The sequence below is a fragment of the Azolla caroliniana genome, unplaced genomic scaffold, assembly GCF_043228905.1.
Source record: "Azolla caroliniana isolate FFs.n. ecotype wild unplaced genomic scaffold, voAzoCaro1.0.p SCAF_1, whole genome shotgun sequence".
In the NCBI taxonomy this organism is placed as follows: domain Eukaryota; kingdom Viridiplantae; phylum Streptophyta; class Polypodiopsida; order Salviniales; family Salviniaceae; genus Azolla; species Azolla caroliniana.
In genome coordinates this window covers 14,010,736-14,022,915 of record NW_028230436.1, presented here as the reverse complement: position 1 = coordinate 14,022,915, position 12,180 = coordinate 14,010,736, and the positions used below count along the sequence as shown (strand labels likewise).

At 39.4% G+C, this 12,180-nt stretch overlaps 2 protein-coding genes across 3 annotated transcripts; one reads left to right on the top strand and one right to left on the bottom strand.

The window, feature by feature from the left end:
• The first annotated feature begins 3,283 nt into the window (after nt 1-3,283).
• Nucleotides 3,284-8,868, top strand: COQ3 (coenzyme Q 3). Of its 2 annotated transcripts, none has more exons than XM_087326259.1 (9): nt 3,284-3,720; nt 4,440-4,529; nt 4,676-4,754; nt 4,843-4,920; nt 5,809-5,857; nt 5,941-5,993; nt 6,176-6,325; nt 6,952-7,032; nt 8,599-8,868. In XM_087326259.1, the coding sequence occupies exons 1-9, from the start codon at nt 3,467-3,469 to the stop codon at nt 8,719-8,721; spliced, it is 957 nt and encodes a 318-aa protein (XP_087182385.1). In that variant the 5' UTR covers nt 3,284-3,466; the 3' UTR covers nt 8,722-8,868. The 2 variants fall into 2 exon arrangements, with proteins under 2 accessions (XP_087182385.1, XP_087182394.1); XM_087326268.1 differs by lacking the exon at nt 3,284-3,720 and adding an exon at nt 3,916-4,091.
• Nucleotides 8,869-9,915: 1,047 nt separating this feature from the next.
• On the bottom strand, nt 9,916-11,706 carry LOC147869065 (uncharacterized). The gene is made up of 6 exons (XM_087326247.1): nt 11,603-11,706; nt 11,148-11,305; nt 10,936-11,025; nt 10,760-10,819; nt 10,512-10,577; nt 9,916-10,235 (listed from the first exon to the last, which is right to left on the bottom strand). The coding sequence occupies exons 2-6, from the start codon at nt 11,292-11,294 to the stop codon at nt 10,113-10,115; spliced, it is 486 nt and encodes a 161-aa protein (XP_087182373.1). The 5' UTR covers nt 11,295-11,305; nt 11,603-11,706; the 3' UTR covers nt 9,916-10,112.
• Nucleotides 11,707-12,180: the final 474 nt, after the last annotated feature.

The following is a 12,180-nucleotide window of genomic DNA, read 5'->3' as shown; positions in this document are numbered from 1 at the left end:
TCTTGGTCGTCGGTGTGGAGCACAACACACGATCACGATGAGGCGTATGGGCTAGATCGAGCTACCAACCTCGCTCTGATACCATGTAAAGAATCAAGAGATGGATTCTGTGCAGCGGAATAGATATGAACTCTCTGTGTGTGTATGAGAGAGAGTGAGAGAGTGAGAGAGACAAGGAGTAAGACACAGAGAATACGCAAGGTAAAGTATATTAACAAAGGAGAAAGACTCAACGTTATACAAGGTGGGAGGAGGGTGCTTTATATAGTCACCCTCTCTCTTCATTAACTACAAGACTCATGGAACATGGGGAATGTGAAAGCTCATAAGTTATGTGTCATGGAATATGATTCTATGACTCATACTAAATGCTAGAATACAAAGTGGTGACATAATGGTGACTCTTGACCGTTGGAGTGTCTATTCACTCTCAAGGTGAGTTCACACACTAGACCAAGTTGAGCTTGATTCTCAACACATACAATGTTCAAACCTAAATCCTAGTCTTGCAATGGTGAATTACCTCAAAAAAGATAAACCCCACTTAGCAACTTATCCAAATTCTCAAGCAAAAATACGCAAAATACAAAATCGTGCTCAATTCACTCATGATGAGCACCATGCAAATAGCTTGGATTAGGAAAACCAAGTTGTCATGAAGTCGGCGAGAACAAGAGCTAATGATCTCCCTTATCTTACCCTTGTCTATAGAAGGTAGGTACAAATGAGGGGTAGGCCCAAAACAGAGTCAAATCCATGTGGCAAACAAATATCTAGAACTCTGAAACTTAGTGTGGCCTTGCTACAACAAAATCCTATAACTTAAGGTGTCCTCGTTAGTAAAGGATGATTGTACATGATGGTTGTGCTCCCATAATTGAGAACACAAACCTTGAGTCGATTTTAGTTAGGCTGGTGGTGATCACCATAGAATAAGCCTTAAGATTAGACCCTTGACCATGGAGTGATTTACTTCAACAATTATAAGAAGACCTCTAAGTTGGAGATTGAGAACCTATTGTGAAAATCTCACATATATCATTCCCAAAACCACAATGCATCAATGCATGGGCTACTATGCCTTTCGGAGCCAACAATACTAGTTTCATGCACCCCTAAAGGTTAACGGTGTCACTACTTTGGTGATACTAAAAAGCATAGCATGCTTATTTTTATAAGTGTAAAGAACCGAGAGTGATTATGTGCCACGGAAGAGATGTGTGTGTGTGTGTGAGTGTGAGTGAGTGAGTGAGTGAGTGAGTGAGAGAGATCAAGTATACAGAAAACAAGTTGAGACAATATTATCAAAAAAAAGATTACAAGAATGACCAACAATTACAAATAAGGTGGGAAGGTAAGTAGTGGATTTGATGGCGCGAACTATGGTGAACGGGCCGATCCATCGGTGCATGAGGGATTCATTGAGACCGCACCACTAGATCAGGAAGTAAAGAAGAACTTTGGCTCCATCAACATAAGTCGGGGTAATTCAACCCATGTTGTAGTGCCACCTTTGGCGCTGTTGTGCGACTTGTACATTTCGGGAGTTGGCTTGTCGAAGGAGGGGGAGCATTTGTTGTGGTGTCCCTTTCATGAGGTTGAGGGAACTCGAGCTGCATAGGGGTGGCTTTGGAGGTGTCGGGAGGGAATTAGGAGGTCATGAACGAGGTGGTAGTGGCTCAAATTTTACCCTGCTTCTCCACCAATTATCTGAAATGCACATAAGAGGAATCCAAACCAGCTTGCTTAGCTTCTTACTTATCGTTCAATTTATAGAAGATACAAAGGTACCCATTTTGGGTTGACCTAGCTACATGTGTGCCCAAAAGGGTGTGCTAAAAGGGTGGGGTGATAAAAGGCATGCACTTGCATGAAAGGGACACCACAATATATCTTGTTTTTTCATGGAATAAGCATCAAGAAAAATGGGAACAACATTTCTCTTTCACCTAACAAATTGGTTTCCTACACTCGACGCTAGAAGAACACCTTGTGTCCTCATGAAAATTGTTGAGGGAGCAAGCTCAACCAGGGGCCAATCGGTTGAAGAAGCCGAGAGCCAGATTGGTTGGAGACCAATAAGCTAGGCCTGAATTGGCTGGATAAAGCGAAAATCAAATCGGTTGTTAGGCCAAATTGGATGGCCAAAACGGATGGAATCCGATAGGCCATTAGGGGCCTATATTCCTATTTTAGTACTTAGGAATATTATAGGCAGAGTTAGTGTCAGGCTCAGTTAATGAGCATTCAAGTACTTGCCAGTACTTGTGTCAGTCCACTCATCAGGGCTTGTATATAAAGTGCTCTCTGAGCACATTCGTTGTAATTGAGTACTGATTTTTTTGTAATTGGAATTTTCTGTTGTGTGCTCCACTCAATTTCTCTCTCTCTCCCACTCTATGTTTACCTAAATGTCGTGTTGCCGAATAACCGATTGTGTACTCTGTGACTATCGAATACGCTTTGGCACACATATTCTTTTACATAGTATCAGAGCGCGAGGGTTGAGAATCCTCTACAGCCGACAAAGCGAACAAGATAGAGACAAGGTTTTGCGTCTTTCGGAAAAGAAAAGATAGGAACATGGAGACGTTTGTTAGCCTCTTAAATGGTTTATACATGAAAAGATGTTTCACAGAGACCTATTGCATTGTGTAGTCGATCTCCTTTTTCATTTGGTTCAAATTTGTTGAGCCAAACAAGATGTCATCCATCCCAGATTTTCCTCCTCTTGCTCGCAAAAGCAATGCCTTAAGAATAGGGGTGGCATGTAGAGTAATGTAATGCGTCTTGTTTTTTCATTTAAAGGGAAGGAAGTTTTCCGAAATGCCCTTATGTTTCTTGGAATTCGTCAAAACAGAACAACCCTCCCCACAAAGAGATACTTCTCTCATCATCATCGTCACAACTTCTCAACACACATCCTCCTACACATACATACTATACAATTGACGGACTTGATCACGCTCTCAATGTATGATATTCTTCTCTTGTTTGACAACCCGAAGCAACTCCCCCCTCCCCCTCCTCTCCTCTCACATTTACGTTTCATTTCCGGGAAGCCGAGACACTCGCCCCCGATGGACGGACGGACGGACGGCCAATTACCCACCCCACCCATCCGCAAAGCCAAACTCAGGAATCAAAGAAACAAAATTAATGCCGGCCATTTGCTCCAGCATTCACCGTCAACGGTAGTAGAAACAGAAAGAAGAACAGAGGAGGAGGTGCGGTGGGGAGAGCAGCAGCAGCAGAGAGAGAGAGAGAGAGAGAGAGAGAGAGACGCCAGACAGAGCGAGAATCTGTAAAAATCAGAGCGACTGCCAGACAGACAGATAGAGAGGGATATAGATCGATATAGATACATACATACATATATACATACATACATACATATATATATACATATATATATATATATATATATAGAGAGAGAGAGAGAGAGAGAGAGGCTTAGACACAGAAAATGATGCGATTTCTATTCTCAAGCAGTGGCAGAAGATGTAGAATGCTTAAAGGTTATGCAAGCACGTTATACTGCACCCCTGTTTCTCACCAAAATCATGTCTTCATGTCAACGTCAAAGGATCGGATGGATTCTTCTTCCTACCCCTCCAACCAGAATGCCTCTCAGAAACAACGTTTCGTCAGCAATTCTTCTTCGAATCAATCTGTTAGCCCCAGCGAAATCGCAAAGTTCTCCGCAATGGCCGACACATGGTGAGTTTTTAGCATTCGAAATTGCCATGAATTAGCATATCTATAAACACGGGGATTTGCCATGTTTTTGGGTCTTGAAATTAGCTAAGCGTTTGGCATTCAAAGTTGCGACACTTTTCACTTAAGTCGGTAGTTTCTGGGTCTTAGCACCTCTACTACGTAACTTGGTAATTGTTCGGCTCATCACCGGTCAATTCTGCCTAAATCAACAAGTACTTGGATTATTAGCACTCGAAAATTCCAAAATAGATATGTTACTGGGTCTTTAGCATTTTGAAATCTCCTAATTGGCTAGTTATGTTTTATTAACACTTGAAATTGCCAATATTGGTATTTTATCAAGTATTTAACATTCCAACTCACCGAAATTGGTAAGCTATCAGCTCATTAGCACTTGAAATTGTCTTAATTGGTGAACATTAGCAGTTATCACATGCGAATATTTGTTTATAGCAGTTGACATGACATTATGCTAGATGATAGCATTCTCAATATCATAAAGATTCTAGTTTTAACATCTATCACATGGTATCGTTTGTTTATCATTTTTGAAAAACGCATGTCACTTTGAAGCATTAACATGGCATTGGCCTTTAGATCTCCAAAGTGTATTCGAACAAAATTGTAACTTTCATTTTTAAACATGAAATGATGAAATACAAATGCTTCTAACTGACATATTCATTTTTAATAGAGCACCTTTAAAATATTGTTGACAGGTGGGATACAAGGGGACCATTTATGCAACTGCATAAGATGAATCCGACACGACTTTCCTTTATCCGTTCAACATTATGTCAGCACTTCGGGTTCATATCTGAGCTCTTTTGAGAAGTATTGAACGAAGCAGTTATCAACCCCTTCCTATACCTACCACCATTTTAAGCTTTAAACGATAATTAGGTGACTTTCAAGTGGTTATGTACTTGTTTTATGCTGAATTATCCTTTTTCAGGAGGGCTTCATGTTGTGAAAAACCCTTGGATGGCCTAACTATATTGGATGTGGGCTGCGGAGGAGGGCTTTTATGCGAGGTGTAAAAGCTGGTTTTACTGATCTATTCTCGAGTTCCCCAAAATGACTGCATCTTCCTTACTGAATTTTATTTCTTTATATGTCCAGCCACTCTCACGGATGGGTGCTAAGGTGGTTGGAATAGATGCTGCTGAGACAAATATCAAAGTAGCAAGAGCTCATTCTGTATGTGCCATCATGTTTTCCATCATGTTGGAAGATTTGATGCTAGTCTTGAATGCTAAGTCGATATATCATATGACTAAGGACATATACAATGGTCTAAACTTCCGTAATCTTCACTGATTTGGAAAAGTCAAACTGAAGGCTTGATCTAAAATTGCTGCACTTCATTAGCTGAATCTCATTCATGTAGTATTGTCCTCGAAGGTTATCACTTACTTGGCTCATGCATAGCATCATCTTGTGGCGGCTTTCAATATATCTTGAAAGATGCCCAACTTTTCTCTTCTACTTCTTGTGTCAATATGTTTTCCTAGCTTGTGAATGGTTTCAGACCACTATGTGGATGTCTTGTCTGCCTTGAGGATAATAAGAGTTCTCAGGTCATTAATGTATCAACAAAATACTTAAATAATAATAATAAACTTGATTAAAATTAAATAATTAATTAAGTGATTCGTTGAAACATGAAGATAATAGGTGAAATATAGCATTAAGCTTCATTGCATCAAAACGAAAGGAAAATGGAAAAAAGAAAAAGCAAAGACATAGTTCAAATAGTATGGTTAGGCATGGGTAGGGCATGGGTAGAAATGGGCAAGGAAGGGAGAGATAGAGAAAGAGGGAGTGAAAATAGAAAAGCAAAATCAGGAATGATATGCTTTTCAGTGGCTCACTGTAGAAAAGTTTCTAAGAAAAAACAGCAAAGTTTTGAGTGATTCATTTGCATCTTTTCATGCTATTATTGTTTAGAATACTACAACCATCACATCTAGATTTCTGTATCATAGTTGGTTTGCAACAAGTATTAATGAAGGCTTGGACACCTGCTGCTCACATTTTCTTTTAGTCTTCCTGCAAAATATTAGCTGAATTTGGTATCGTTTATAGGTAAAGGATCCTCTTACTGCATCGATTGAGTATTTCTGTTTAACTGCTGGTAGAGAACTATATGATCATTTGTATATCATATATTCCTTTTTATATCATATTAATAATATCCATACATTTACATTATGACAGAGCAACTAGTTCAGGAGAATCAACAGCCATTTGATGTTGTTATTTCACTTGAGGTATTGTGATGCTACATATATTGTTGGGATAAATCCCGTCAGTTTTACTGTTCATCACAGTCTAGAACTGTAAACACTTGCTAGATGGTTATTAATCAGACGAATCTGTTCACAACTTCACACCATGCACGATGTGCACATTGCAGATGACGCATAATTGTTTTCCTATGTACCATGGGCAGGTTATAGAACATGTGTCAGATCCCAAGTTATTCTTACATTCCTTATCAGCTCTTACAAAACCGGGTGGTGCAGTTGTAATATCAACCATCAACAGATCACTATCTGGCTTCTTCCTAGCAATTGTCGCAGCTGAGCATCTTCTACAATGGGTAGGGATGATTTTTCCTTTGTATTAGAAGTATTTGATGTTCATTAAAGGTGGTTAATAGATGTTTATCCCCCCAATGAGTTTTTGTTTTTAACATACCATAAGTTTTACAAGACAAGTTGCTTCAAACAGCTAATCTATGCATTTGAACCAAGCACCCTGCATTGGAGCTCTAATCCCTTCAGCTGTTACATAACAAGCAGTTTAGTTAATTTTCTTGGATTTCCCCTCCCAAGGGCCAGATGCCCTTTCGCTGTGTTTTTGACAAGGTTCTGCTATGCCTTCCTATGATGTTTTACTTCTCCCCATAAAATGGTTGGTAATAGCAAGTTTTAATAACAGTTCAAGGTCTAGGTCCAGACCTCTTCATTTATGTAACTCTAATGGAAAAACTGTGTAAGGCTTTCATATCAGAGTAGATTTCTATCTAATTGTAACCTTTAGGATTACTGCTGCATTTCATTATTGCTACTGGCACATCCATTGGAGTATCTGTAGTTATCTTTGATAGTGGAGAGTTTAATGCTTAGAAAGTGAATATTTTTTTGCATATCTTTTGATTATTCAATTAACTTGCATTTTCCAAGGAGTTTGTTTATATGAGGATCTTTTATTTTTCATGGTCAGGTGCCTAAGGGGACCCATGAATGGACGAAGTTTGTTACACCAGATGAGGTCGCACTTCTTATGGCTCAAACAAGTATCAAGGTTTGTTTCTCTTTTGAAACATGGTTTAATAGAATTTCCTTGATTCCATTCGTGCAGGCGTGCTTTAAGTAAGTTTGTGTTGTTTTAGAGTATTTTCTAATCACAGATATTAGGTGCAACATGTTCTCTTTTGTTGTGAGTTTTGTTATTGTCCAAAATCTAGTTTGTCTGATACCTTGATGTATTAACCCTTTAGTAGACAGCTCATTCATTATGCCATATGCTATATGTAGTTCAGTTTAAGTCTACCCGACTTTGTGGGAAGTTAGAGGTGATTAGGAATCTCACACCTACAATGGTGCGTTATAGAGTATAAGTATTATGATATGAACAAGGTGGATGAACAAGTCATTTATGACATATAGAGAACATGATTTATAGATTTAGTTGACATGAGAGCGAATATAGTTTTGAAGGATACCTAAGTTTCAAACTCTTTCTTTTTTTACCTTAAGAGTGTTGGGAACTCGGCGTTCCTTATGTTCGACGCTCGGCCACAACCGAGATTCTTTTCTATACACAGAAAAACAGGCAATGGAACGCGACACAAAAGAGGAGGAATGGTACACAGGAGGTATACGTGGAAAACCCCAAGATAGGGGAAAAAACCACGGCAGCCCACAAGCTGCAAACTGTCACTATGTAGAGATATACAACAGTGAGATCACTGAGGCAACGACCTCGTGCTCACAGATCTTCGCCACAGGCGGCGGTTACAACAGAGGCAGCTACCTCGTCTCTCTCTCTCTCTCTCTCTCTCTCTCTCTCTCTCTCTCTATACAGTTACGCGCTCTGATTTCTTCTTGCACCAACAACGAAGAATAATCACAAAAACGACAACCACAACACAAAACAAAGTTTGCCCTAAGTCATATTTATACTAATATGACTTTTCGGCTATTTACAAATGTAGCCTTGATGGGCTCCATCCGGCTCTCCGCAGTCGGGTACTCTCCATCCGGCTCTCCGCAGTCGGGTACTCCTCATCCGGTTCATACCGGGCCTACACCATCCGACTCTCCGCAGTCGGGTACTCCTCATCCGGTTCATACCGGGCCTACACCATCCGACTCTCCGCAGTCGGGTACCCCTCATCCGGTTCATACCGGGCCTACACCATCCGGCTCTCCGCAGTCGGGTACTCCTCATCCGGTTCATGTCTCAAGATACTTACGTTCTTATATTTCCTTTTCCATGAAGGCCATGTCCTTGAGGATTGGCAGCTCTTCTACATATTGGATTGCTGTCAACGAAAATTGATTATATTTGTGAAAGACCTAAATTTTGTGCAAACATACTTTGCAATAACATTTCGAGCATGTGGAACGGTGAAGGAAAACAAATTTAGAGAATTGTGTTTTCTTGTAGAGATGCTTAGTTGCATTATAGCAAAGATTCATCAATGGCTTCATCTTAGCTGCATTATTGGGGACAGGAGTGAGAATTTGTCAATGGCTTCATCTATATTTATTTTATTTTGTTGGAGTTTCTACCTCCATTACTAAATACTGTTAACAATGCAGTTCCTTGATTCTTAACTTCATATTTGCTTTGACATAAGTGCAGCTCAACGAAATGGCAGGAATGGTTTTCAATCCATTGACGACAAGATGGTCCTTATCGGAAGATACAAGTGTCAATTATATAGCGTTTGGAGTAAAGATGCCACATTCCTCTCCTGTAGAATAATGGTCTTCTGTCAAGTCTTTATCTAGCTGTAGACATTGGATGGGTATAGAAACCTGTGGAGGAACTGATCATTCTCTAAGGTTCAATAAAGGCATCCCTCAATGATTTCTAGCTTTCATTTCACATAGTATCATATAGTAATTTTGACAGTTGCGTTGTTTGTCGATAAGAACAATGCTTTTTGTCACACTGAAAAACATGTGCTTACTAATGTCAGAAGCAGTGTTATCAGGATAACTGCAACATAACATGGAATGAATCCACTGTATTGAAAGTCAAATATCTTAATGACGGTTGTATTTTTAAAAAATCAAGTTGCAAAACCTTCAATTTAATTAACTTCGAGTTTTGTATGTTTGATAAGGTATGGCATGATACTATTTGTTAACATAGGTTCAACATTATTATTTGTTAGGATGGGTAACTTTTGTTTGTAGCAGTCATAGTACATACATTCTAGAGTCTAGCTCCGAGTGACCTTCATCTGGAAAATGGGAGTGCTACTTTGTTCTCATTCTTTTTCTTTGAGGAAATGATTTAGATTATGATTGCTTGTCTCAGTGTGCAACGGCTGTAGCTTTTCATGGACATAGCATAGTGTACTGAGGCCTCTTTCCTTCATTGCTTTCTATGATGTGCCTAGTTCTTTTAATGAATATATATATTCAGTCTACATAATGAGGAAATGGTTCCTTTGATAGAATGTTGCTGATTGTCAATGACTGCGGTAGATCTTTTATGTTTTACTGTCAATACAGGTATTCGATACAATCCTACCAATGGAACATTATGTGATCCTTTTTGTAACTCTCGTTCATTGTCCATAGCCTTGTATTCTCAAGAAATTCATCTTTTATACCTACCCCTTATCCAATAATTAGTTGTACTAGTTATGATCATTATGTCATTGTGTATTGTATCGTGTGGAAATTGATCATCAGTAACAGTGACAAGGATGAACCCCTTGTTAGACCTTCAATGAAGTTCCTAAATATAGTACATGAAACATGGCGCAGGGTAGAAAGTTCCTTGAATAATTTCCTTGAATTTGAGATAAGCATGTAAATCACATTAGAGACTTCCTTTGCATGTATGGTGATATATGCCCCCATCTAAGATATATCACGGATTAAGATGCATCGCATTGTATCACATTCATGATTAAATTTGGTTTTCTTAAAACCTTAAGATGCATTGTACCAAATTCAAGATTAAATTTGATTTCCTTAAAACTTCTCAAGTGCAAAGCAAAAGAGGTGTTTTGCATGGTGCGATCTTTCATCATCTTGCACAAATACATGCCATCAGCTAGATGGCCAAGCGAGATAGGGAAACATGCCCACAGATACTAAGAGAGGGGGAGAGGGAGGGATTTCTATCTATGTTTTTCCTTATAAAGCTTTAGCTTTAGCAAGAGTTGATAGGGGAACTATGCATAGGCCTCTCTTTTGCAAGGGTGCATCGCCCATGTCATTGTTATGTCCATACCAATCCTCTGTTGAAGTTCCAAACATCTACACATAAGAAAACATGAGAATGTGCACTAAATTTAATCAGCTCTGTAAGTTTCAAGAGAGAGAAATCAACTCATAAATGTCAGGCAGCATCACGGGTACAAGTTTGATGTATTATGGTGAGGAATGAGCAAGAGAATGTGTCAAAGTGAATATATATGCTTGCATTGTGGATGGAATCCTTGAGAATGTGTGTCAAAGTTAATGTTTTCACTGTAAATGACTGTGTGTAGAACAATACTCTGTACACACTCTGCTAGAAATCAACACACATACCTGAATCTCCATCTCCAACTCTTTCACATACTCCACAGCCACCCTTAATATTTCATCCTCCTCTAGCTACAGAGATAAACAAAGCCAAACGATTTATCTCTCTCTGTCTCTCTCGTGTATCATGTATGTATGCATATCCTCTTTACACATTCATGTGTGTATCCTATTTGAGTATGTGTGTGTGTGTGTGTGTATGTGTGTGTTTTGATATTAAGGTTGGATGGAGAAAATGGGTGAGGAATTTTTACTTCGAGGCCATGTGGTAGAAGATTCTGCAGAGCATTCAACTTTTCATTCACAGAATCCACCTGTATTTCATGGAAGAGAGAGTTGTGTTGTGGATGTAAGAAACCACATGCACATTCATAGCAAGCTTTCCTTGTACTATGTATGCAGTAGTCGTAATGATTTTGCGATGAATTACCTCTATAGCACCTTGTGTGCTCCTTTCATCTGCCTCAGTGGATTCGTCTTCATCTGCGCCTGTGGATTCGGAATCTGAATCTGAATCATTCTGCATCCCATTGCATGATGCCAATTACTATACTATAGGCTAGAATTACGAACTCGAATTTCATTCCACAACAATGGAAAACACCGTGAATTATACATTATTATAATTAATATATAATCTACCTGATACTCTGCTTCGTGAGTAACTTTTCGTCTCTTTACTTCATGGCTAGAGGAGATGGTTTCCATGATGAGGGAGGAAACCCTGATACCATGAGTGGGATCGGCTTTGCTTTCATTCTCAACTACTAGGATGTCTGCGGATGCCATGACTGGAAACCCTAAAATGTAAAGCAACAAAAGAATGAGGGACAAATTGATGCATGAATACATCGATTGGGAGAGGAATATGCATACATACGTCCTTTGCAAGCAGATATACATACATACATACATACATATACACTGAATTGCAATGAGAATACATACATACATACGTACACACACACAAACACAAATAGCATTCTCAAGTGAATGTATAAATAGGGTATGCATACATATGATGGAGGATATATATATAATACATCACGAGAGAGAGAGAGAGAAGATAGATGCAGGAAGTATGCAGATGCATATACCTTGGGTGTGGACAAGGATTAGAGATGGTAAGGACGGATTTGTTGTTAGCAGAGAGAAAGATAGAGAAGAAGGTTGTGTGTTAAGAGCAGTGAAAGAGAGAGAGGGGGGGGGGGGGGGGATGGGAGGGATTATAAGGGGGGAAGGTATACATATAGAAGAGGAGGAGGAAGTGGGAAATTCTCCTTTTTATTCATCTTTCTTCAAACTCAATTGAAGTAATGGTAATGGTGGTAATGGTGGTGGTGGTGGTAGTTGTTTGTGTGTGGGGGGGTGAGGGTGCAATGATAGAGAGAGAGAGAGAGAGAGAGAGAACAGAGCAGAGTATTGTTAGTATGTATGTAGTGTGTTTTCAATAGAAAAAGAAGAAGAAGAAGAAGAAGAAGAGAGAGCATAGTAGTAGGGGGGGGGTAGGGTGGAGAGAGAATGTGTGTGTGTGTGTTTGTTGTAGTGGAGACCTGTCCCTCTGACAGTGAAGCAACTTCCTTCTAATCACACACATTCTCTCTCTACTCTGTTCTCTCTCTCTCTCTCTCTCTCTCTCTCTACTCTGTTGATGTTGTTGTGTGTTGCAGAGCTC